We start from the raw sequence: 24,819 nt of genomic DNA, 5'->3' as shown, positions 1-24,819 counted from the left end.
TCTCAACTTTCAAAAATTGGCCTAATTATGCTATACTGCACCTTGCTTTAGTTTTTTATTTTTTGAAAAAAATTTCTACACCTTTTTTTTTCTCTTCAAAAACACAATTAAACTATTTTTTTAAAAATATTATATTATAAGCAATAAACATATAACTTCTAATAAAATCTAGTAGTTTTATTTAAATATGCTGATTAAAGGTGGAAAACATATAACTTGATCGAATCTTTCAATTAATCTCTCCCTTCTAGGTTTTCTTTTCTATCATTTAACCAATATTTTTTAATAGAATTATTAGCTTTTATATAAATAAAAAAATTGTTGGAAGTTGTATAAAAATTGAAGATAAAATAATAATTTAGTTATGCTCTTTATCTAAGGAAAAAAAAAAAGGGGTACAAGATAGTAAATAAAAACAAGTCTAAGGTACATTGGGGTGTATTAAGCCTTTGAAAATTATTCTAATTGCTTTGAATAAAAAATTGTTAAAATGTAGAGTATTTATTGGCTAAATTATTAATTATTTTAATTTTATTTATTGGAAGGTAATAAAATTAGAAAATTTAATAAAATTATGGCAAAATTTATAAAATATTTAACAATTTTGTTATATATGTAAGCATCACTTAATTATGCAAGATTGAAAGCTCAGAAGATCTCAATTAAAAAATGTTCTATAGTTGGGAGCCCTTCATAAATTTTTGGGAAAACTTCAAACCCCCCTGTGGTTTCGCACTTTCTCACTTTAGTACCCTGTGGTTTAAGTGTATCAATTTGCCCCCCCTATGGTTTTATTTTTATCTTTTCGGCAGCTTTTTTCTTAATATATTGTTAAATTATATACAAAAAACTTCAGATACTCATATAGATTTATCAAATATTTACTTTAGTATCCTTTAATTTTAACTTTGTCATTGATTTAAGGAAAAAAAAATAAAATTGATAATAGAAAGAGAAAAACGAAATTACATGGGGGCAAATTGATACACTTTAAATTACAGAGTACTAAAGTAAGAAAGTGCGAAACTACGGGAGGGTTTTTAAAGTTTTCTCTAAATTTTTACTAAAAATATAAATAATAATAAAAAAGAAAGAAATAGGCTCACCAACCAACCAACCAACCAACTCCCGGGCCCACAGGAAATCGAGACTCTCGCCGGTCAAAATAGGCTCACCTACCCCCTCCTCGCCCCCGCGCTGCTTTAAGATTCGTGCACGATCAAAGCCAGTCTCGTTCACCCATTCACTGCTCGCCACGTGGAGAAAATACGTATATCTTTCGTAGTCCCGGTGTACCGGTCCACTCATAATCCACGCAACGCCCGAGGAATTAGGCGCGGGGGGTTGGTGGGAGCGAGCAAAATCTCGGACTATTTCACTCTCCCGAATTTTACTAATACCCCATCCCCGTATCCACCATAGTAGAGAGAGATAGAGAGAGAGAGAAAAGAGAGAGAGAGAGAGCGAGATGGCGCAAACGACTATCGCGAAGGGCTTGGAGGCGAAGCCCCTTCTCTCTCCTCCGGATCTCTGCGGAGCTCCGAGGGCGACGGCGCGGCGATCTTCTTCCTCGCTCGCTCTTCGTCCCCGATCTAAGGTTGGGGGTTTCGGAGCTCTGAGGATCGTCAGCAATGGCGGAAGAAGGGCACAGCTTAGGGTTTCGGGTTCGGTGGCGGCGGCGCCCGAGAAGCCCTCGACGGTGCCGGAGATCGTGCTCCAGCCAATCAGGGAGATATCGGGCACTGTTAAGCTCCCCGGATCTAAGTCTCTCTCCAATCGGATCCTACTTCTCGCCGCGCTCTCCGAGGTGAGATTTTGATCTTCTTCTTCGTTTTGGGGTCATTTGGGATTGATGAGTGGAAATTTGGCAAATTTGGACGGAAAAGATCATACATGTAGGGCTTCTTTTTTTTCTTTTTTTTTTTTAAAGTTGATATGAGGTAGATTTATGTACTTTCTTATGAATTAAATGGTGATTGATTCTTTGTTTGAATTATACGTAATTGAGATTTACTTAAAATGTAATGAGGCCATTTAAGGACTGCCAATTTTGAAATAGACTGCTCAACTATACTTCGGTTGCAGCCTCTCAAATTTTTATTGTTTAGATTTGAGTTTGTTTTACCAAATAGATATGTTGTTTACGGTAAAATCAATTATTTTGTCAGCTATCCGCCACAGTTATATTAGCTGAAAGAGTGTTCTAAACAGTTAAATTTAGCTGTTTCGCCATTAAATTCAATGAGATCGTTAATATAATTGGTAAAATCAAAAGAATCAAAAGTTCATGGGCGGCGATCAAAAGGAAAAATGGTTGAGGGATCTATTACAAGGAGGCCTTTTGAGGGGGTGTCCCTGTACGTCTTTAGCTTAAGCTTTCGATGCAAGTCTTACATCTGCTCTGAAATGTGATCTGATTATTTTTTTGCATGTGTTTATAGCATTCCTTTATGAATGTATTAATTTGTTGCTTGTAACTGTATTGCTGCAGCTGGAAATGTAACTTTGTTCCATTTTTATATGGTTGAAGAACAACCTGCAACTCAATGCAAGGACTTTTTTCCTCTGCATAGAAATGCAGAAAAATCAATCCTAGTTGCATATAATTCTGCATTAAACTGTTCTTGTTATTTTGAATGGTTTGTACTTTGTAGTCTGCCGAGAAAAAGTAGTTGCGAAATGTCAATCAATCCCTAAGTTGACAATTAGGAGATGATTACTTTTATATTGATTTTACACGAATTCCTCAATTTTATTTTATAAGTATGTTGCTTCAATTCTGCTTGGGTAATTATCTAATACTGACATTGTGTTGGTCAGGGTACGACTGTTGTGGATAACTTGTTATACAGCGATGATGTTAAATATATGCTTGCTGCTTTGAGAACCCTTGGGCTCTCTGTAGAAGATGATAGTGCCACAAAAAGAGCAACAGTTGGAGGTTGTGGTGGGAAATTCCCGGTTGGGGAAGAGTCAAATAAAGAAGTTGAGCTCTTCCTGGGGAATGCAGGCACTGCTATGCGTCCTCTGACTGCTGCTGTTACTGCTGCTGGTGGCAATGCAAGGTCTTTCTATGCATACCTTTTTGGGATTAACACATTCTTTTATATACATATGATGTTTTCTTTTGGCTCAAATGTATATCTTTTTCCAGTTACGTGCTGGATGGGGTGCCAAGGATGAGGGAGAGGCCTATTGGAGACTTGGTTGCAGGATTAAAGCAGCTTGGTGCGGATGTTGATTGTTTCTTGGGTACCAACTGCCCCCCTGTTCGTGTCAATGGAATGGGAGGCCTTCCTGGTGGAAAGGTTAGGCTTCCATCTATATTCATGAATTGGTTATAAATAGATGGTGCATTTTTCCATGGTCACATGAGTTCTAAGTAATTGTTGCATTTTTTCATGGTAACATACAACTGAGCTCTGTTGTTGGAACCCAGGCAACTGATCACTTGACATCAGTGGACAACTCACAAATAGGTCTAATTAAAGCTTTATTTTTTTATTGTTGTTTTGTTTGATAAATTGAAATTATTTTAGAGCAAGGATTGTCGTGCCATTGGCACGGCCCATACCAGTGTCGGCACGGCCCTCAGTGCCAGTGGCGCACTAGCAGGGTTTGGCATGATTTTTTTTTTTTATTTTCAGGTAATGTTAGCCTTTTAGGATGTTTCAAGGTTTATAATGCACATAAACTTGATCCAAATTGTTTCTCTTATTCAGTCCAGGTCGAAATAGTCATATACAACTCATGAAAGTATATAAATGCTAATATAAGACTAATAATTAATAACATATAATATTAGAGATAATTCAATATACCCAAATCATAACTCTAAGTGCCCGTTTGGTTCGGTTTGTAATATTCTTGTAATACTCAATATTTTCTATTTAAAATATTCAAATCATTATCATTCCACTCAAGTTGGGTAGTTGTAAAAGGTAATGAAATAGTGAAATCATTATAGATTTTTAGATGGTAGAAATACTAGATTATCATGGGTTGGAATGCATTCTCATTTCTATGATTGATGGAAATCATTGGTAGTCTATTAATAGAAATATATTAGTTCTTGAAATCTCCCAACTCAAGTGGCTGATAAGTTAGTAACAAAATTGTCATTTCAAATATAAATATACAACATTTCAGGAATATCACAAACCTTGAACCAAATGGCCCCAAGTTTTAACTTTTATTTTCCATTGCTAGTAATACATTAGTGCCTTGGTGGTGGATCATACTCCTAATTGTCATCGTCGGTTACTAGATTGATCCCTTGACTGTATAAATATTGCTGATGCTGGTGAAAGCTCATTTGGTGGTAGAACATCGTGTAATACTTTGCGGACATATATATTATCGTGAATTGTATCGTGATGTACGCCTACCACCATAACCAGCACTGGCACATGAGCGCGGTGACACCATCAGAAGATCTCTTTTGATCGTTAAAATAGGAAAAAATGAGTAAATAGATTCGTGTCAAATCTTGTTGGTTCGGCACGAACGGGCATGGGACTATATAGGGGTGGCACGCCGTGATACGGGGTGATACTGGGTTGGTATGCCACGGTATAGGACGCTAGGCCCACAGTTTTTGGGTGCCAAGTAGCATAAACTTGTGCCACATGCTGGTACGCCACCGGCATGATACGGCACGGGTGGCACAGGCAATCCTTGTTTTGGAGCCATAAGCATGTGTTTTCAATTGGGTTTTCCATAAAAAATGTTGTTTTGCTTGTTTGAGCATCATCATCTTTTGGATTTCTATACTCTTATGCTGTCAGCAAAGGAGACACATTCTACAATTTGCTATCAGTAAACTACTTACAAAATACATGCGACAACAATTGGATGAAGTAGCTGAGACCGACTGCTTGTTAGCATACTAGTTTTGCCTTTGGTTTTGGTGGGATGAAAGGGCTGTCTGATGAGACATAATTGTCCATTCTTTAAATATAGGGTCAATTTCGAATGTGTCCCTTAAAACTTTAAAAATACCACAAATGTCCCTTCAAAGTTGTTAATATCAGCGTCAGCCCACAAAATCCATAAATTGTATCGTAAACACTCTCGGCTAACGTCCATTAGAAAACGTGTAGTTAACACACGTTAACAGGAAATTTTACTTGAGTTAAAACATGAAATGACTAATTTGCTCCTTGTTTTGCTAATTATAGTTAATATTTTGACTATCTTGAAAGACTAATGAAAATATTTTACACGCACTCATTAATTAGATTTCCATGCCCACACTCCCAAACCCTAAACCCTATGTCACGCCCTGGGGTCCAGCGTTACCCGGGCTTGCCAACAGATTCGCCGCATACACATAAAGCCCTATGTACACGAAGCGATAGGAGCATCTGTAACAATACATGAACCACTACTACAGAGTAACAGAGCTACTAAAATAGAAATAAATAGTCACATGTACATACATGTAATCCAAGGTATAATATAACCAAAAGTACAACATCATCACCTCACAACTCTGAACAGTAAAAAAGATATAACTGTATGTACATGACTACACAAAAGTGAACTATCTCCACAAAAAGGGGTCCTTCTCTAGAGCAGCGACTGGGGTAGATAGGGATCTAGCTCGCGACTCCCTTACCTCGATTAGAAGCTGCAAGAAAAAGTGGCAACCGCGGGTGTGAGAACAACTGTAAAACAAAATAGTCCTCAGTGGGTACCGTCACCGACTCCAACGGCCTATCCACTACGACATCAACGCAAGGTGGCCAGACTTCGGAGCGGCACTCTTGGGCGCGACCCAATCGAGTATGCAAGCGTGTCTCTGTCAAGCTCGATCAGGCTCATGTAGGTTATAATCAATATAAATGAGTCAAATTGGTTTAACAACCAAGGCTCACGTACCCTCGACACAATCTGATGCAAGAAGTAAAGATTTGGATCCACTGTCAGTCCCGATGAAACCCGACAGTACGGAATAGCCTAAACTCTACTGTAAAAATAGGCTCTGCATCTCAGCACAAGCGTAATCTCAACCTACGCTAATCCTCGTATCCACCTCGCACTAACAGCAGTGATACAAAGGGAGAATTAGCTAGGTTTTGATGGTTTTCTCCTAAGTCAAATCCCAATTCAGCATGTAAAATTTATCTAAAATCATTATATCATGCTTCAAATTCAGATTTCATTTAAAAAAACAAGCAAATCAATGAATTCAAGCTACTAACAGGGTAATATGATACAAATATAGCATGCTGAAATTCTCTACAACTTAGGAGGGATTCCGAAGTATTTGGTCAACATTAACCCACCTTATTTGCTAATCCAACCACGGGTTGACTTGAAACTCCGTGAATACCTTCCCCTAACTCCCAAGTAAAAGGAAAGTGATGCCGAAGTCCGAAAATCCCTGCTGGAAGTGATGAAATTAGAAGTCGGATAGTTTCCAACGAAGATCAACATGTCAAATGAATTCGAGTTCCGAATCAAATTTACTTAATTCGGAACTAATGTACCTTATAATTCAGCTTGGAGCAACTTTGAATCAGCTACAATTTAGCCATAGGTTAGCTAGAATCCCTTAAAAATCGCTCACAAGAAAGTTGGAGTCACAACTTGCAAAGATGAAGCTTCCTTATCGAAAATCAGCACTGCGACCAAAATTACCTCAATTGAAGCTCAATTCCACAACAATTCGGCTAAATAACTTGCTCCCCTAGCTTCTCACAATCAAGTAGTCCAAGAGTAGGTTCCAATTTATCATCTTGAAACATTAAAATGTAACAGTTTCACGCTCAAGTTCAATGGCCACTACTGGAATGCACTGCTGTAGCTGCTGGACTGCACCTTGGTGCTGCGAATTTCTTATTCCACAAGAAAATCCAGGGAAAGATAAGGCTAGGGGGCGATCCACGAGTAATCTTTGACTTCTATACTATAAGAAAAATCTATTATTCATCACGAAATTCCATCACAATTGAGAAATAGAGGTCAAGAATTCAGCTTCGATGTAAAAGCTGTTTTTCGGTTTTTGACCTCAATGAAAACTGAAATTCTCACTCATCTTACCTCCAAATTGGTCCAAACAAGATTCTAACCCCAAGAGAAAGAAGTCAAGATCACTTCCATCCCTTTCAAAGCTTACCTCCTCGAAGAAATTCAAACGGATTTATCAAAATCTGAAGTTGGTTCGGTTCAGTCCAGAAAATCAGCATTGCGCCATCGATGATCAACTTTAAAATTAAAGCTACTAATCTTTAAATCCAGCTCAAGGGATGAATAGCACCCCAACAACCCCAATTCAAGTTCCGAACTTTCAATTTCGAAATTAGAGCTCTAAACTCCACCTAGTTTGGCCCCTAACCTCAGTTGATCCTGCTGCCAGCCTGTAGAGAAGTTGCTGGCAGATTTGTTGCTGCAGCTTGCAACCAGAGTTGCTGGCAGTAATCCCAGCTCCAGCTTAACCATCCGCTACTGCAGCAATTGGGTGAAAAAGAGGGGACAATATGATAAACCAGAAGATGAATTACATCTATTCCCCTGCTATAGCCTGCTGCCATAACCCAGCTGACTGCTGCTTCTGCTGCTGCTGCTGAATGCATCCATGTTGTTGGCAGCAGCAGTGGCTCAGCATAGTGCGCAGGGAAAGGAAAATCCCAGATGAAAAGAAGATGTAGAAGGAGCTGAGTATGGAGGAGAAGAAGTAGAATTACTACCCTCAACGTTTGAAACTACTGAGCACAAATCATCTCATGTACTGCTGCTCCGACACTGCACTTGATGCAGCTTGTAGATTCAATCCAATTGCAGCCAACTCTTCACTGCAACTGCTGCAAGATGGATTTGTTGCAGTTGAAGGCTAACTGCATCAATGCTGCTGGCAGCAGTAGCTCCCTGGTTCCATGCGCAGGGAGTGGAAGGAACCAGAGCAAAGAGAAAGGGAAAAGGAAAATAAAGAGGAAGAGAAGATGGAGGGGAAGTTGGTGGATAAACTCAGCAGGTCACAAGACTCCAAAATTCCAATTAGGGGTAGTTGGAGAGAGGTATATGGCACCCTTGACCTCATTTAAGGCCACTAACCTGTTCCACCAACAATTAATTCCAATTTCCGCCTCATTATACCATCAATTTTGCATCGAAATAATTTCAACTCATCTTGATACTCATTAGAAATGTCGACGAGTCGCCGAAATTGTAATCGTTTCGGCAGTTAAAATTTTCAGAACACTACACCCGAAAACCCTAAAAATTCTAAAATCCTAAAACCCTAAAAACCTTGAACCCTAATAAAAATCTAAAATCCTAAAACCGTAAAACCCTAAAACCGTAAACGCTAAACCCTACAATCCTACACTCTAAACCCTAAATCGCTCAATGGACGAAACGGGCAAATAACCAAATTTTAAACGGAGTTATCAATAAGGAGAATATAGATAGTTTCATGCAATTAAAAGGGTATTTTTGATATTGACAATTTTTTCAAGGTATCTATATAATTAGGGGTAGACAGAAGGGTGCTCAGGAAATTTACCCTTAAGTATATGTAATTGGTTGCGTTGATATTCTGAATGGAAATTTCAATTTCAATGCTTCAGGTGCTATTTGTTAGTCAAGTACTTTCTCTAATGTGTTCTTTTCCTCTTTTCAAATTCAATAATCCTTAGTCCACCGGTACTTTCTCTTATGGTTTTGATTGGAGTAAAGAGGAAGTACTTGACAAGCTCATCATTCCCTTGCTATTCCTGTTACCATGTGCATAGAATCAGAATAAAGAATCATCCATTCGCCTATTTCTATTCTTGTTTTAAAACGTTCTTTATTTGGTTTATTTCACTGCAAATGTTGTTTGATCTGTTTGTGAACCCTTTTTTTCCTTATCTTTTTAGGTGAGACTCTCTGGATCCATAAGCAGTCAGTACTTGACTGCTTTGCTTATGGCTGCCCCCCTGGCTCTTGGAGACGTCGAAATCGAGATCATAGATAAACTCATATCTGTACCTTATGTCGAAATGACTTTGAAATTGATGGAACGATTTGGCGTCACTGTGGAGCATTCTGATAGTTGGGATAGGTTCCTCGTAAAGGGTGGTCAAAAGTACAAGTGAGTATAGAGATCACAAAAGATTCACTCAGTTAATCTCTCTCCATGATGTTATTGGCTATATTAATTTTCATTTTCTTTTGTATCAACATCTCAGGTCACCTGGAAATGCTTATGTTGAAGGCGATGCATCAAGTGCTAGTTACTTCTTAGCCGGTGCTGCAGTAACTGGGGGCACTGTCACTGTTGAAGGCTGTGGCACTACCAGTTTACAGGTAATAATGTTTTTTCGGATCTATAATAATACTTGTAGTATTACTGATAATCTGTTCCAATTGAGGAACTCGCAGAATTTGGGTCGCTTTTATTTTCCCCCCCCTTTTTTTTTTCCAAATTTGGGTTAAGACCTTCTTTTATGTACCAAAATACCTTGGTCCGCTTGGTAGATGTTGGAACATTTGGTTAGAGATTAAGATAGAATGATGCTTCAAGGAAAAGCAGCTCTTGCTAGGGCAATGGTTACTGTGAATAATTTGTTGGGTGAGCCTGTGAGGTCATTTATGATGCTAAAATGCTTAGCAAGAATGAGTATGATATTCTTAAAAATTCATCAGTGAGAATCAGCAGGTGGGACCTTACAAGAATGAATAAGTGAATGGCTGAGATGTATTTGATAGCTTCCATTGATATTCACTGTGGTTAGATGAACCTAAGTAAGGTAGGATGCATTTATGTTCCTTGCAACTGTTGAGAAGCAGAATTTGAGAAGCTGTGAGATAGGAAGCTTCGGAAGGAGCTGGGGGAGTTGTCTTACTATTGCTGGATAAGCTTCTTATCTGGGAATTTCGTACAGCGGTACACCTTGAGCTGCAATTCTGCTGTATGCTCACTCTGAATTCAATGGTTGTTGTCTCGTGTTTCCTATGTTGCTTATAGATGTTGTAAACAATTTTTGGTGTTGGAAAATCTTATTTTAAAGATCCTAGGGATAGGTTTTTTTTCCTTAAAAAATCAAAAGTATGGATCTTTTATGCAAGTTGGCCATTTTAATTAGATATGGGTTTCATTCCTCTAGCCTCTTATTTCTTTCACATGAAATATGCAGGGGGATGTCAAATTTGCTGAAGTTCTTGAAAAAATGGGAGCGAAGGTCACATGGACTGAGAACAGCGTGACAGTAACTGGCCCCCCGCGTGATTCTTCCAATAAGAAACACTTGCGTGCCATTGATGTCAACATGAACAAAATGCCTGATGTTGCCATGACGCTTGCTGTTGTCGCGCTATTCGCCAATGGTCCAACAGCCATTAGAGATGGTAGAAACCTAAGAACATGACCTTCTGTTCTATTCCTTAGCATGCATGCCCTAGTCTTATCAACTGCAATTTTCTGTATTATTGGTTCGACAAATGTGCTATGCATTTGATGGTAACACTCTGGTTCTCTCTGCTTTGTTTAGTGGCTTCTTGGAGAGTTAAGGAGACGGAGAGGATGGTAGCCATTTGTACAGAGCTTAGAAAGGTTGGTTCAAATAACTTCCTCTCTCTCTCTCTCTCTCTTCTTTCTCTCTCTAACAGTCATTTCCATATCATGTGTTTGTGTAAAACTAGTTGGGCGCGACAGTGGAAGAAGGGCCTGATTACTGCATCATCACACCGCCAGAGAAGCTGAGCGTGACGGCGATCGACACATACGACGATCACAGAATGGCGATGGCATTTTCCCTTGCTGCTTGTGCCGATGTTCCCGTCACGATTAACGACCCCGGTTGCACCCGCAAGACTTTTCCCGACTACTTCGATGTCCTAGAGAGGTTCGCGAAGCACTGAGGCGGCCAAAATTATGGTTCCAGCAAAAAGGGTGTGCGAACTACGGCCTAAGATTAAGATTAGGAAGCAGATGCCATGAAAATATCATGGATAGCTTATGAGTGAGTGCATCTTGTTTTGTTTGTACAATAAGATGATTAATAATGTTGTCTATGTAGACTATAGTTTATTCTTATTTATTTGAAACTTATGTTACAAGCAATGTGAACTGTTTTCTTCAAATCTTTCATTTTGTTGAGTGATCACCCCGGATTCCTTAAAACTGATCTAGCCAAACAGGATGATAATCTAAACATTGGGCATCGATAATCTTTCATTTTGTCGATTTGGGGGTTTCTTAGGGTTGTTTTGGCGGAGGGATTGTTGAGGAGGCCATGACAGGAGTAGCGGAGCTCTAGGGCATGATCGTCGCCACCGCAACTCTACATTGGGCATCGGTAATCGCTACCCCGTTTTGTTAAGAAAAATCCAGTGGGCTTGGCTTGATTTTCTTACTTTCTATTCTCTTCTGAATTATTGTTTGGGCAAAGTTGATTTTTAATGCTGTTGTGATTGATTATTTCATCTCTCTTCTTCGCAGTTAATGAATTGAAATAGACAAAGAGTATCTCGCTATGCAAGAATTGGCCCTCTATGATTATCGAATCTGAGTGCGGGGCATCGATGAGTTGAGAGCCAAAAATTATGCATTTGATTATGTTTCTTCGGCAGCCAAAAACATGAAAAAAAAATAATACAAGAGTGTCTATTTTTAATATTAAAACAGGCAAGATTTGTAATTGTGTGGTGTATTGACCAGATGATGAGCTTGCTTACTGTGGGTGAAGTTTTGAATTGCAGTTATATTTTGAGCCACTATTTAAACTGTCCAATTTTTTAGTAGTCATTTACACCTGTGTTCTTTTTTTCCATTTTTTTACTTTTTTTTTTCTTCTCCTTTTTTCCCTCTTTTTAAGTGTCGTTGTGATGGTGTGCGTGCTGGTGAGGAATGGAGTTTCAAAATAAAAGTATAGATCAATGCATAGTTTTGAAATTCATTTAAGTTTCCAATTAATTTATTATTTTTTCACGTTATGTATTTTGAAAGTTCATGTTAGGATACTGGTTTTACCGACTTTTTTTTTTGTTCTTTTTTTTCGTGTTCGACATGTATTTTAAAAGTTCATGTTAGAAAACTGCTTTTACCAAATTTTTTTATTCTTTTTTTTCATGTTCGATAGGTATCCTACTATGTTGTCTTGACAATAGCATAGGACTGCTAAAGACTCCAAAATTTTATGTGGCTTTTTTTTTTTTGATTGAGTTGGTTTTTTTTTTTTTTCCCTTTTTGTGCTATTATTGGATTGTTTTGAGGTGAATTACGGTCAAACTGTTGGTTTCTTTTAAATTTTTTTTTCTCTTTTTACTGCTTTGTATGCTCTTATATCACGTTCAATATGCCAATTGGTTTTAATATTTTTTTTATTGTTTCCTTTCGTACTCATCTACTGTTAGCAATTATGTTTAAGTTGAACTATTCCTACCGACCGTCTCTAGAGCAAGTGGCAAAAGGCTTGGTGGTTGGTACCCGATATCCAAGTTCAAATCCTAGTTGATCCATATTTCCAGCTAAGTTTATTTCTAAATGAAATAAACGAAGCGGGTAGCGTGCTACCTATCTCTCAAAAAAAAAAGAAAAAGAAAGTTGAACTATTCCTTTCTCACGCTTTGAACCCAAATTATTTTAAGTAGCTTTGTGATGACGGCAAATAATTAGAGTGCCTCATTCACTAAACATTCTTTGACTGGTAAAATTTGATGATACTGGAGAAAGAACTATTTTATATAATGAATGTTGTTAAATCTATTTTGGGTTATGGGAGTCAGATTAGAATACGAATTTGTTGTTTTTAGATGTATTTGTACAAGCTAAAAAAATATTTTTTCTGTTTTATCCGTTTCCTCTTTTTTTTTTCTCCTTGCATTCAATAAAAAATAATTTTTTTTCCAATAGGCTTTTTCTTGAATCTACCTAGGTAGAACTATTGTGTTGTTGTTCAAGTTTATAGAGAAAATAATAAAAGAGACAACATATGCTGTTGAATTTGGAGCAAAAAATTAGTAACTGATAAGTTTTCATGAACTATGCAGAATGTGTTAATCATTATTTGTTTGCATTTGTGGAATGGAAAGTAAATACAATGCTCGAAAAATAGCCATTGAAAAATGAAAATTTTATATTTTACAGCTTTAACTTGGTTATATTTTTTTTGTTTCTTCTTTATATTTATATTTATTTATTTAATATGTAAACTTTTATTAAAAAATTTTATCCACTGCATTGCGCGGGTTTTTACACTAGTACAAATTAAATGACAACATAGGCCATTTTGAAATTCAACCCCTTAAGTATTTTTTTTTTATTTGAGTTTGTATATTTAGTTAAGTTAAAAAAAGTATGAAATTTAATAGTCCAAACGACCGTTGGTTGTTGATTAATCTAGTTTTATTTGCTAAAATATGATTGAAGTTTTTAAATGATGTATTCACCAATGAAATTAATAAAATTACCAATTCAATTGGCTAAAATCACTTGATTTAAAAAAGTATAAAAGCCAAGGAGAAGGAAATAAAAATTTACAAGGCACTATCAGATTTGTAAATTGCTATTATTTCTTTTCTAATATTATCCTTTTCAAATAAAAATTTACACGGCACTATCAGATTTGTAAATTGCTACTATTTTTTTTTCTAATATTATCCTTTTGATTCATGTAGGTTGCTAACATGAATTTTGTAAATTTATATATAGAGTTTGTAAATTTATATATCAGATTTGTAAATTTTCATGTAAATTGCTACTATTTTTTTTCTACTATTTTTTTTCTAATAAATTTTCATGTAAATTTATAAATTTTTTTTTCTACTATCGTATAAATTTTCATGTAAATGTCCATTATACCCTTTCAAAATGAATGGTTAGATTTCAATACCTTTGGGCTATATTTGATAAGGGAGATATTCCAGTACAAGGGGGTATATTCCCTAAATAGGCCAATTTGGATAAAAAATTTATCAGTTTTGAGATTTTGCAAAAGTAGGCCACTATTTTGGATTTTGTAGATTCACTTCTAATTTTTAGAAAACTAACTAAAATACCCTTATTCCATTTTCTCTCTTCTTTTTTTTTTTTTTTTTTTTTTTTTTTACTTCTNTTTTTTCTGTTGTATTGTTATTCTTACTTATTTAAAATTTTGTTTGAAGTTATAGAAATATTGTGTTACGGGCCGTTGGAAAATACGATAAGGAAATATTTTGTGGTTATAATATATTTTTTGAAATATATTTATATATGTTTTTATTTTAATTCTATTTTATCTAATAGCAGCGTCAGATGGATCTCAAATCTCAATAGCAAATTAAGCCTAAGCAAGTATGGTAGACACAGGCCGAGGCCTAGGTCTAGGCCCGTAAGCGATTTGTTGCGGTCCATTTTTTGGTTACTTTATAGCGCAGGCCCACAGTCCAATTATGGCTGTACCACGGTCATTTAGTTTTATCTTGTGAACAAACGGATCAAATATATATGATTCTTATTATGGTTCTAACGTAATGTGCAGTTTTAAGAAAGGCGGTGTATTTCTTCATTGGTCATTATATTATGTTCCATTTTTGTAGTGCATTTTGATACGAACTATGGCCTTAGATATTATTATTATTTTTATTTTATTTTAAAGCATTATTCAGGAACATTTTAGAGCTCAGAACTGAGCCATATCTGTATGTTCAAATCCATATGTGGGATCAGTTATATAAAGAGAAAACGAAGTTTGGAGTGTGACGTCTCCCGCCAAAAAATTTATAAAACAAGGGAAATAAAATTCTCAAAAGCTAAAACTTTGGAACGAAATGGAACCAATAAACTTTCGTGATCTGAGGAAAAGCTGTTAACAAATTTTCGAACAAGAAGTAATCGCATCAAAAACCTCAAAGACAGATGAGCAGCATCTGTAGAACAGACCGACTGTTTCTAATGCAAATGACAAAGGGCTTAGTGGTTGATACTCGAGGTCCCAAATTGGAATCCTAGTTGATTCACATTTTTAGCTAAGTTTATTTCTATATGAAATAAATAAAGCGAGTAGCGTGCTATTTATTTCTCAAAAAAAAAAAAAAAACTTCTGCAGCACAGCAGTGGGACAATCGGATCTTTTTTCTCGCAAAGAACCCAATGCCTTCTCTGCAAAGAACCCAATGTCAAGTGGAAGAACATCTATGTACAAGCATCCGCTTCTAAGTTTTATGTAAGATCTAAAGTTATGAACCACAGGAAATAGATTCATTTCAATCAAAATAGAAAAATATTACAAAGAGACGCACTGAAGTAAATTGTGCAATTATAAGGTGCGTACGCTGTTAACTAGAAAAGGCTCAAGCACTCCCCACAGTTTACTTATTAGAACAAATAACATACATAGTCAAATGTTAAGAGTAAATATCACTATCCGTTAACAGTTAACGCAGGGAAATGTGTCAGTTATTTTCCTAAGAAACTTATTAATTACCACAGATATATTCTATATAATTGTCAGCAGAGAACGTAGTGATGTGCACTGCACATGGATACAGTTTCACTAGCATAATAATAAAATCAGAGGGGTCCTTAAACAATTTACAATTTCCAGCTGTGACCACAGGTCTTTCTGATCTAAGTTCGAAAGTAACTCCGCATTAAAAAGCAACCTTCTGCTCGCATCTCTCCAATCCCTCAACCCATCACCACCTAAATTTCCAGCAATTTTGATTCTGACCAAATCTTTCTCTACTAACTTGTGCAACTGAACATACAGTTGGACGTAGCAACTTCAATATTGCAATTGATAGCATAAGCCACAAGGATGGTAAAAGGATTTATTTATATAATATAATTATATAATATTTATAACATGATTCGTTGCATAGTTGGACCAAACTATAAAAGAGCAGACCCACCTGATGTACTATAAAAATGTTGCAGGAACAATTCACAACCACCTGCAACCATAATGAGAGGCACTTTGAATGCTGTCATCCATTGTCATGTCTAACAAATATCATAGCAACAGCTCTGCCCATTTCCGATCCATGTGGATTGCTTTTTTATATGCCGCTGCATGCCCACTGATCTTCTATTTAGTAAAGGGCAACCAATAAAAAAAAGAAAAGAAACAAAAAAAAGAAAAAACTTTGTATGGTGGATTTAAGTACACTTATTATTTAACCCTCAATTGCCATTGAGAATGCTCCTCTGTTCGGCGCATCTATAATCTATAATATCCATGGTGATACCCAGATTCATTATAATTTTTTTAAAAAAGATTCAAAAGAAATTTTATTTTTATTTTATTTAATAAGTAAAAAACGTAGGCACCGCAACCGAACAGCTAAAGATAATCTCAAAATTATAACCGCCGCCACTGATATCGCAACAGCAAGCTATTTCAGTATAGGATAAAACAACTAGACGTAACACATAAGAAACATCACAGATCCCATCTGGCATAAGTAGTTATTTTCTTAACAAGTATTTACAAGCACCAAAATGAAAAGGAAAAAAAAAGAAAAAAAAAAACACATAATAATAAAGATAAAAAAACGAATAGAGACAGAGACAGAGACAGAGACCGAGACAGAGACAGAGACAGAGACGAGAAAATTGAAGGAGAAAAAGAAGGATAACCGAAGAGCCGAGTGGGGGAAGGATCTTAAGAAACCTGGGGTGGCTTCACGGTCTTCGTCGCCTCCGTGCTGAGCGTCATGCTCGCGACCGTCGTCTGGAACGAAGGAACTGCGCCCGTGTAGTAAACCGCCCGGCCAGTGCCGTCGAATGTCAGCTGCGCTGCATACGCCGCGGCCGGGGGATCCGCCGCCTGCGCCGGCCCACGCACGTTGCCAGCGCCCTCCGGCAGCTGCCCCACCAGCTTTGCCGCTGCTTGCGGCGGAGGCGCTGGCGCTGCGTACACCGCCCCGCCCTCGCGGTAGAGATCGGCGGGTAGCAGCCCCGGAACAGCGGTGAAGTAGCCGCCCTGCTGCTGCGGATACACGCCGGGGATCAGGAACACCGGCTGGTCGCCTCCCGCGACGGAGGCGTACCTCCCGGCGGCCACGCTCCGCGGCGCCGGCCAGTAGGCGGCTGCGGTCGCCGGCGAGGCGGTCGGGGTGGCGGCGGCCTTCTCCTGGACCTTGTGCACGTAGTACTCGGGCCCGGGGTAAGCAGCCCTAGCTAGGGCCTCCCTTTCTTCAATCTGCGCGGTGGCCTGCTGCCCGTACTGCTGCTGCTGCTGCTGCTGCTGCTGCTGCTGCTGCTGGTGGACCTGGAGCTTCTGGAGCTCCTGGATCTGCCTCTGTATCTCCGCGGGGGAGACGACGGGGGACGGCTCCCCTCCGATCTGGCGATCGCGATCCCGATCCTCCCTGATCCCCTGATCGAACCTCGCGGGGGGCTCGACGGCCAAGTTCTCGAGAACGACGGGGTTCTCCTGGGCCGGATCCTTGACCTTGACCGCTGGAGGAGGCACGAAGCCCTTGTCGAGCCCGAAGAGGTAGTCGGGGCTCGGCGGCGCCTTGGCGGCGGCGTCGAGCGGGGGGTGGGGGTGGGGGTGGCTGGGGGGGGCGGGGACGGAGTTGAGGGCGTCGACGAACCACTGGCGATCGGGCTTGGGCTCGAGGAAGGCGGCCGGGGGCGGCGGGAGGTTGATGGGGAAGAGGAAGATGCGGAGGCGCGGGTTGTTGTGGCGCCCGGACGAGCCAGAGCGGTTGGCGTGGAGGCGATCGTACTCGAGGATCATGTGGTCGAGGTCCTCGTCGTTGGTGACGGAGACGAGGGCGTCGAGGTCCTCGCCGGGTAGCTGGTACTTGACGCAGAGCTCGTCGGCGCCGGCAATGGAGGCGAGCTTGGCGCGGAGGGCGGGGAAGCGGGCGGAGCGGTCGACGTGCAGGATCTTCGTCTCGCCGTTCACATACGAGAGCTGGTGATCGTGGGGCCGCGGCTGGATGCGGCCGCCGTAGCTGATCATGAGCTTGATGCGCGGCGAGGGCTGCTGCTGCGGAGGCTCGTCCAAGGAGTCGTTCTCGGTCTCGCGGTATCGAGGGGAGTCGCCGCCGGGGTCGGCGAAGGGGGCGTAGCCATGGTTCTCCATGGATTCGGAGGAGGAGGAGGAGAAGAGAGAGAGAACTAGGGAGCTTTAGGGGTTTGGTTTGGTTTGGTTTGGTTTGGGAGGGGGCTTTTGTTAGGGTTTGAGGAGGAGAGCGGTGATGGGGAGAGGAATTGNCAACACCTCTCCTTGCTTACGTGGCATCTACGTGGCAGGGATAGGACTAAAATTGTAATTATAAATTTGATGAAATATTTTATAAAAATAAATTTTTTTAAATAAAAAATCTACTAATGTAGGGGCAAAAAATAAAAAAAAATAAAAAAAATAGCGATCATTAAGCATCGTTGGATGCTGATCAGACGCAAAGGGCACCAACCGGAGCGAAAGCCTTTACGGCGTGACATCACGTCGCCGACATGTGGTACACAAGCTGGCATCCTCCTGCGAAACAAAGTGTGAAAGGTCGCATAAATTTCAAAATTTAAGTAAGAACGTTACAAATAATAACAGAAGTTTGGTATCGACTGTTTGTATGGCAAATGATAAAAGACTTTTGTTGGTGAATAATATTTAAAATTACAATTCGAATGCTAAGGGTGTGTTTGGTTCCACATAAAAATGTGGAAAAAAAAAATTTTGATGAAAAAAAAAATCTTCGGTGAAAAAAATATTTTATATCGTTTATATTTGGTTTATAGAAAAAGAAAACTAGTTTTCCACGACGGTTGTTTGTTTTGGAAAAAAATAAATAAATAAAAATTACTATATATATTTTTATTTTATATTTTTTATATTATTAATATATAATTATTATCATATTATATATATTAGAATTATAATTATATTTATAAATAAAATATATTTAAAATATATTATGTAATAATTATATATAATATAATATATAATAGTATATATTTAATACTATAAAATAAACTACTGGAAAACCCCGTCCTTCCCAAACTCCGCGAAAAATAGTTTTCGTTTTCCGCTCATTTCGAGCGAAAATCGAAAACCTTCGTTTTTCACAGATTTGTAAAAGAAGTTTTTCGAAAAAAAATTTTTACGGACAAATAAACGCTTGGACGATTTTACAGGAAACCAAACAACCCTTAATGGATTTATATTTTTAGCTAAGTTCGCTTCACCCGCTTGCTTTAAAATAATAATTTTATTATGGCATCTTATATAAAAAATTAATAATAATAAATTTTAATAATTTTTATCAAAATGTAAAAACAAATACTCTATTTCGAGGTAATCTAATATTCTAATATCCCTATAATTTGATAGTCTCCACTGCTTCACTAATATTTTTTATAATTATTCAATTTAAATTGAAAAATAATAATTTAAATATTTTTAATTAAAAATATAGTAAATTATCAAAAATTTACAAATCGTGAAACAAACGAACCGTTAGTGTAATCCGGCTAAAACATTAGTGGATAATTATGCAATCTGGCTAATGTATTAGTGGATAATAGAAATTCTAGTTTACACTTTAAATGATTATTTTTAATTTGTTTAAAACTTTGACACGTTTACTTTAAAACGATTTGTCCATATTTAGTCTTTCTTGGTTCAATGTTAGAAATAACTTACGTTGCAAGATTCACATAAAAGTTATAGGCATTCCTTTTACTCGATTGTAAGTGCCGCCACGGTGGTTCGTGTCAGCAATCAATGTTAGTGTACACACCTCTTTCAAGTAATGCTTTTTTTTTTTTTTTCTTAATTCCTTTTTTAGACAAATTACAAGCACGATTCATATATTCATAGAGGAAATGATTTGAATTATGCATAACAAATTAACTTATTTCCATATTACGGGTGAGATTTGTAGCAGCATTATTTGTAAAGATTGTTCCGAAACGAAATCACAACAAAACTTCGATAAAAAAAAAAGTAAAAGAAACATACAGAAGAGAGTGCAATGCAAGATTACGCTATTAAGGGTGAGATTCTTTGCTTTCTACCAAAATATTTTTTTTTTGAGAAATATTCTACCAAAATATTTTAATTTTCTACAAGAATATATCCGTCTTCCTTACTTCAAGGAGAGGGAATCAAATGGGGTTTGGAGAGTCGAAATAAATTTTAATAGGGCTCGTCAACGACATTTCATTGCAGAATCCAAATTTATTATTATATATCAGCTTTATCTCTATCAATATATGTGTATATATATATATATATATATATATATATATATATATATGTATATTAAAATTTAAATATTAAACAATACTTTAAACAATACTTAACAAATCTTTAATAAAAATAAATTAACACGAAATAATAAAATAAAAATTTTCAAACAAATATAGTTAAAAAGCTTCCCATTGAAACTTTGTCACGTAGAAATGCCTTGAGATGGAGGAAGGCATTGTATATCTCACGTGAACGTCGGAGGTAGTTAGCATTGTTGAGCTGTCACTAATTATAGGAAGAAATGTATGAAGATCCGCTTAACCATATGCTATTTTGAAATAGGTTCTTAAGTATTTATATTTTGATTGAGTTTTTTATTTAAATTTTTATGCTTAATTAAGCTACAAATTTTATTAAATTTAAGAAATCTATCTGCTATTAACCATTAATTATATTGTTTACTTACTAAAAAATGCTTGAAATTTTCAAATTTGATGAGTGGACTAATAATAAATGTAATGAAGCCTCCCATCTAACTGGCTAAAATTATTAAATTCAAAAAGGTTTTAAAATTACACAAAGCATAAATTTACAAAAATGAAGGGGCCATATGAGATTTGCATGTATTTCAGGGGGGTCCATACATTTTTCCCCGAAGACTCCTTCGCATATTTACCGAGGTTGATTCTCTCCTCCCCACGCGACCCAAAAAGGCATAAGAACGGTAATTAATTAATTAATTAATTAATTCACTTATTAGTTTTTAATTGGAAATGGTAACAGGTAGTGACAGCGCCGTTATTAGCTGTTTGTTACTAGGTTAAGCAGTAAAATATTAAGCCCAAAAAGGGTGTTTAGGACTAAAGTGCATGACAGCTGCCATGTGCCATTCTAATAATAAATAAATATTTATTATTACCATGATACAAGAGAGTTTAACTTGTTAAGCTAGGATTAATTTAGTACGTGATTAAGATCTAATTTAATTAAGACGCGTCAAATTGGAATATGCTCACCGGTCATATGCAGCTCCGTGGAATAACAGGAGAGGATCATGATTATAGTACTAGTTAACGATTAAAAAAATCGTAGGAAGAGGATTCGCATGTCCTCTTCTCACAGGAAAAATTATAGAATGCAACGGGTATATTAGTGACTGGGCGTAACAAACCAATCAAATTAATTTTTTTAAAAATATGTCCCATCATGATTGTAAAAAAGTATTTTTATTGTACTTTTATTTGAAAAGAAGGAATGTGATTGGCTTGTTATTGATGACGTGGTGCAAGTGTGACAATGTAGAATTCCTCCTTCTCACAGAACATGTCCTCTTCTCACAGAACAATTTCGAGTTTTCTTGTTCAGGGGAAGGAATTCGAGTCTAACTACATGCTTCATATTTGATTGAATAAAATAAAAAATACTGCAGCTATAAATAATTTATTTAATTACATATAGCTTAAAAATGATTTTTTAAATTTATTATTTTATACATATGATGATGAAATTACCTCCAATATAAAAAAAAAATATTTTTATTAAAAAAAATTTAAAGAGGTAAGATTATCTTTTATTTAAAATTATTCTCTCCAATTATTACAATTGGAACTGCGGCCAATTTAGGCGTAGTTCCAACTGCTGTAGTTAGATCTCCTCCTGTAATAGCTAGAGTTAAATATATCAAATCAATTACCGAATTTATATTTGTATGTAATTAAATTACTATACAGTTATAACTATATGCAACCAAATGGTCCTTCTGAGCACTCAGCAGGCTCTGAAGCCAACCACTGCATCTAGTAAGCATGGCAGCTGCAGCAGGCCATAGCATACTCACATGCACTTGCAGAAAGACATCCAAAAATTAAAGAATTGAGGTCCACCACTTAAAGAAAGACAACCCCTCAATAGGCTCTCTAATGACCATGTGAGCATATCAACACATTAGCAATCAATAAAAAGCAGCAATTTAAAATAATGTTATTTTTAAAAAATATGAAGAAAATCTTTAAAGGCACTAAAAGTATATAGTCTTTATCGGGCTATTAATATGCTGACAAATATATATATCACCTTAAACTGTACGTATGGACTAATTAAAATTGTATACACGAATAGTTTATAAAGAATAGCATTGGGCACACCTTACAGCAACAATTTGATTGATTAGTTGAGAGAAAGGTAGAGAAGTTATTAACGACTGTCCAAAACTGAACCGGCGGACCAGGTCAAGAAAATAATTTCTCATTTATTACAATGTGGAGGGGATGCAGGTGCGCATGTTCAGAGTTGACATGAGATTGCTTAGAATAATTAATAAATAAATAAATAAATAAATAAATAGGGCAGTCAAAGTGATGAAAATAAGAGAGATTGAGGATTAAGAGAAAGGGCGAGAGTGGAAGATGGATGAGTAGGCAACCAATCATAAAAGCGGCAGTTCCTTTGGGAGCTGAAAAGAAGCAGAAGATGAGGAGCTTCGTAAATTACAAACTTTGGGGAACGCAAATAACACAAAGGATGCTTAAATTAGAAGCCAATGTTTGGGTCAAAGGAGATGAACGTAAAATTAACCTTCCTGTTCCAGCTTAGAAGAGGAACTACTATAAAAAAAAATCACTTATTAATAACAAACGATTCAGTGTTGTACTTCACACTCTTTAGAAGTGTATTTGAAACAATATTATTTAAAAGATCGATATGATAATAAGCTAGAACTATTCTTCAACTTGATCAAGCTGTTAGAAATACGCAACCAATTCACTTAAAGCGTACAGATACAACGCCCACGAGCTTGGATTGTGACTCGGCACAACCAACCTCACGTCATTTCGAACATGACTTGGCCCATCCCAGCCTCACGCCATTTCGAACATAACTCGGCCAAATACGGCTTCCCGCCACAGGACATAATACTGGCCCATTTAAACCAACAATCCTCCCTCCAGCACTTGGACACATTTGCAGCATGCGGGAATCGAAACCGTTACCACTTGTCGGATCGTTGGTGCTAACCATTAATCCCAAAAGTTCGAGCTGTTAGAAATACACAAATAATTTACTTAAAACGTACAGATACAGCGCCCACGGATTTCGATTGTGATTCAGTCTAATCAATCTCACGTCATTTCGAACATGACTTGGCCCACCCCAATCTCACACCATTTCGAATATGATTCGACCCAACATGATCTCCCACCATAGAATAGGATGCTAGCCCATTTAAGCCAACACACACTAGTTTAATTTAAAACCTTTTTAAAAAATTTAAACGAAAAGAATAGCTAATGTAGGAAGAGATTGAGACCTGACCTACCAGAAAGAAAATAACAGAGACTACCAGCCGAGATTGTCTTCCTCTACATAACAGGTGGTGAGTACTGTCAGTTGTGACAGTCCGACAGTGGGCGGTCCCGATCTACCGTACATTTTGATCATCCACAGTTTGGACGGTCATGATTTAGATCCCATTTGTCTACAATAATTGGGCCCGCCTTGGATTATAGTACTTGTAACTGTAGCTATTTTATATAAACTCAAATCCTCACTAGATTCAATCTATACACGATACTTTAGATATGCTGCATGCTTCAAATCCCACATGCCACCAAGCACGAAGTTTATTTTTCACTTATTTTAACTGGCTATTGATATCGAGCCCCGAGCTCTAATCGATAATACGACAAACTTGTAGCATTTGACAGTTTTTTTTGTAAGTGTTAAGCTTGCAAATTAAAAAAAAAACTTTTAGCTTCTGACAACTAAAGAGTATTACAGTTCCTTCTGCATTATAAGGAAAAAATTAAGCCAAGATTTTGTTAGAAACAATTCAAGGACTCATTTTATAATTCCTCCAAGTTCAGTTAATAAGATCTGTAACTTCCTACTTAGAATTTTATAGATAATCCCCACGAAACTTTCAAATTATCATGTTTGCTAAGAAAGAAATTTCCATACCGGCGCTCCATACCTGGTTCCAGCGAGAAGTTATTTGTTGTGTTTATGATCCCGCGAAAAGTTTAGATCATCTCGACATCAACCATTGGTGCATACATTGATGGGTTGGATTTTTTTTTTTTTTTTTTTCACTTTTGCAGAGACCAGCTGGAGAAGGTACAGAGTGAGCTGTTGTTGTTCCTTATCTTAGAAAAAGAAACTTAAGAAGCAAATATACAACTAAGCAAGGTCATTCAGTACAATGTATTCTCATATTTGGAAGACATTTTCTTCGGTTTCCCCTCAAAAAGAAAGATTATGGCGAATCATTTGCGCAGGATTTGTGCACTCAGAATGGAATTGCAAAAATGACAGAAGCAAGATCAAAAGGAGCAGAATTAAGTGAGAAGAGGCACCCAATTCACAAATCAATAAAACTCTCATTCCTTTATTTCCAGCGACAGCTAATGCCCTATTTGCCTACAACTACAAAAAAAAAATTTCCTTTTTAACTCAATTCTGTGGAATTGAATGTGCCGACAAATGGATCTTTCTTGGTTACAATATTGTTGGCTAGATTGCAAATTCATCTTGATAGGAGTGCAAAAGAAAGTTTGGTACAACATATTTTTTGCTTGTTTGCAAACAAACCCCAAATATGTAAATTGCAAATAATTACCCATCCACCGGTCTGTTCGACCGCATAAAATTGAAAAAACAAAAATTTTAAAAACAATATACATAAGCCTCACCAAACAAGGCCTGAACT

The 24,819-nt window shown here is 37.2% G+C and overlaps 2 protein-coding genes across 3 annotated transcripts; one reads left to right on the top strand and one right to left on the bottom strand.

Annotated features, from left to right (window-relative positions):
- On the top strand, positions 1,429-11,720 carry LOC109729081 (3-phosphoshikimate 1-carboxyvinyltransferase 2). Of its 2 annotated transcripts, XR_002221197.1 has the most exons (10): positions 1,429-1,807; positions 2,821-3,065; positions 3,155-3,308; positions 8,865-9,079; positions 9,177-9,294; positions 10,125-10,335; positions 10,479-10,540; positions 10,630-10,949; positions 11,190-11,285; positions 11,429-11,720. XR_002221197.1 is itself a non-coding variant. In XM_020259735.1 (8 exons), the coding sequence occupies exons 1-8, from the start codon at positions 1,469-1,471 to the stop codon at positions 10,846-10,848; spliced, it is 1,563 nt and encodes a 520-aa protein (XP_020115324.1). In that variant the 5' UTR covers positions 1,429-1,468; the 3' UTR covers positions 10,849-11,110. The 2 variants fall into 2 exon arrangements, 1 of the variants encoding a protein (XP_020115324.1); XM_020259735.1 differs by lacking the exons at positions 11,190-11,285; positions 11,429-11,720 and having other exon boundaries at positions 10,630-11,110.
- Positions 16,334-18,130, bottom strand: LOC109729080 (protein bassoon-like). Its single transcript, XM_020259734.1, has one exon. It carries the CDS (start codon positions 18,003-18,005, stop codon positions 16,572-16,574), a length of 1,434 nt encoding a protein of 477 aa, XP_020115323.1. The 5' UTR covers positions 18,006-18,130; the 3' UTR covers positions 16,334-16,571.

Source organism: Ananas comosus, linkage group 25, assembly GCF_001540865.1.
Source record: "Ananas comosus cultivar F153 linkage group 25, ASM154086v1, whole genome shotgun sequence".
NCBI classification, from domain to species: Eukaryota; Viridiplantae; Streptophyta; class Magnoliopsida; order Poales; family Bromeliaceae; genus Ananas; species Ananas comosus.
Note: the sequence above shows the minus strand (reverse complement) of the source record. Positions and strands in the feature narration are given on the sequence as shown.

Bases quoted from the DNA above. Each gene is read 5' to 3' on its own strand.
- LOC109729081 (XM_020259735.1), top strand. From the start codon at position 1,469: ATGGCGCAAACGACTATCGCGAAGGGCTTGGAGGCGAAGCCCCTTCTC. The intron at 1,808-2,820 runs GTGAGATTTTGA...TGTGTTGGTCAG, and splicing joins TTCTCGCCGCGCTCTCCGAG to GGTACGACTGTTGTGGATAA. The intron at 10,336-10,478 runs GTAGAAACCTAA...TGCTTTGTTTAG, and splicing joins TCCAACAGCCATTAGAGATG to TGGCTTCTTGGAGAGTTAAG.
- LOC109729080 (XM_020259734.1), bottom strand. From the start codon at position 18,005: ATGGAGAACCATGGCTACGCCCCCTTCGCCGACCCCGGCGGCGACTCC.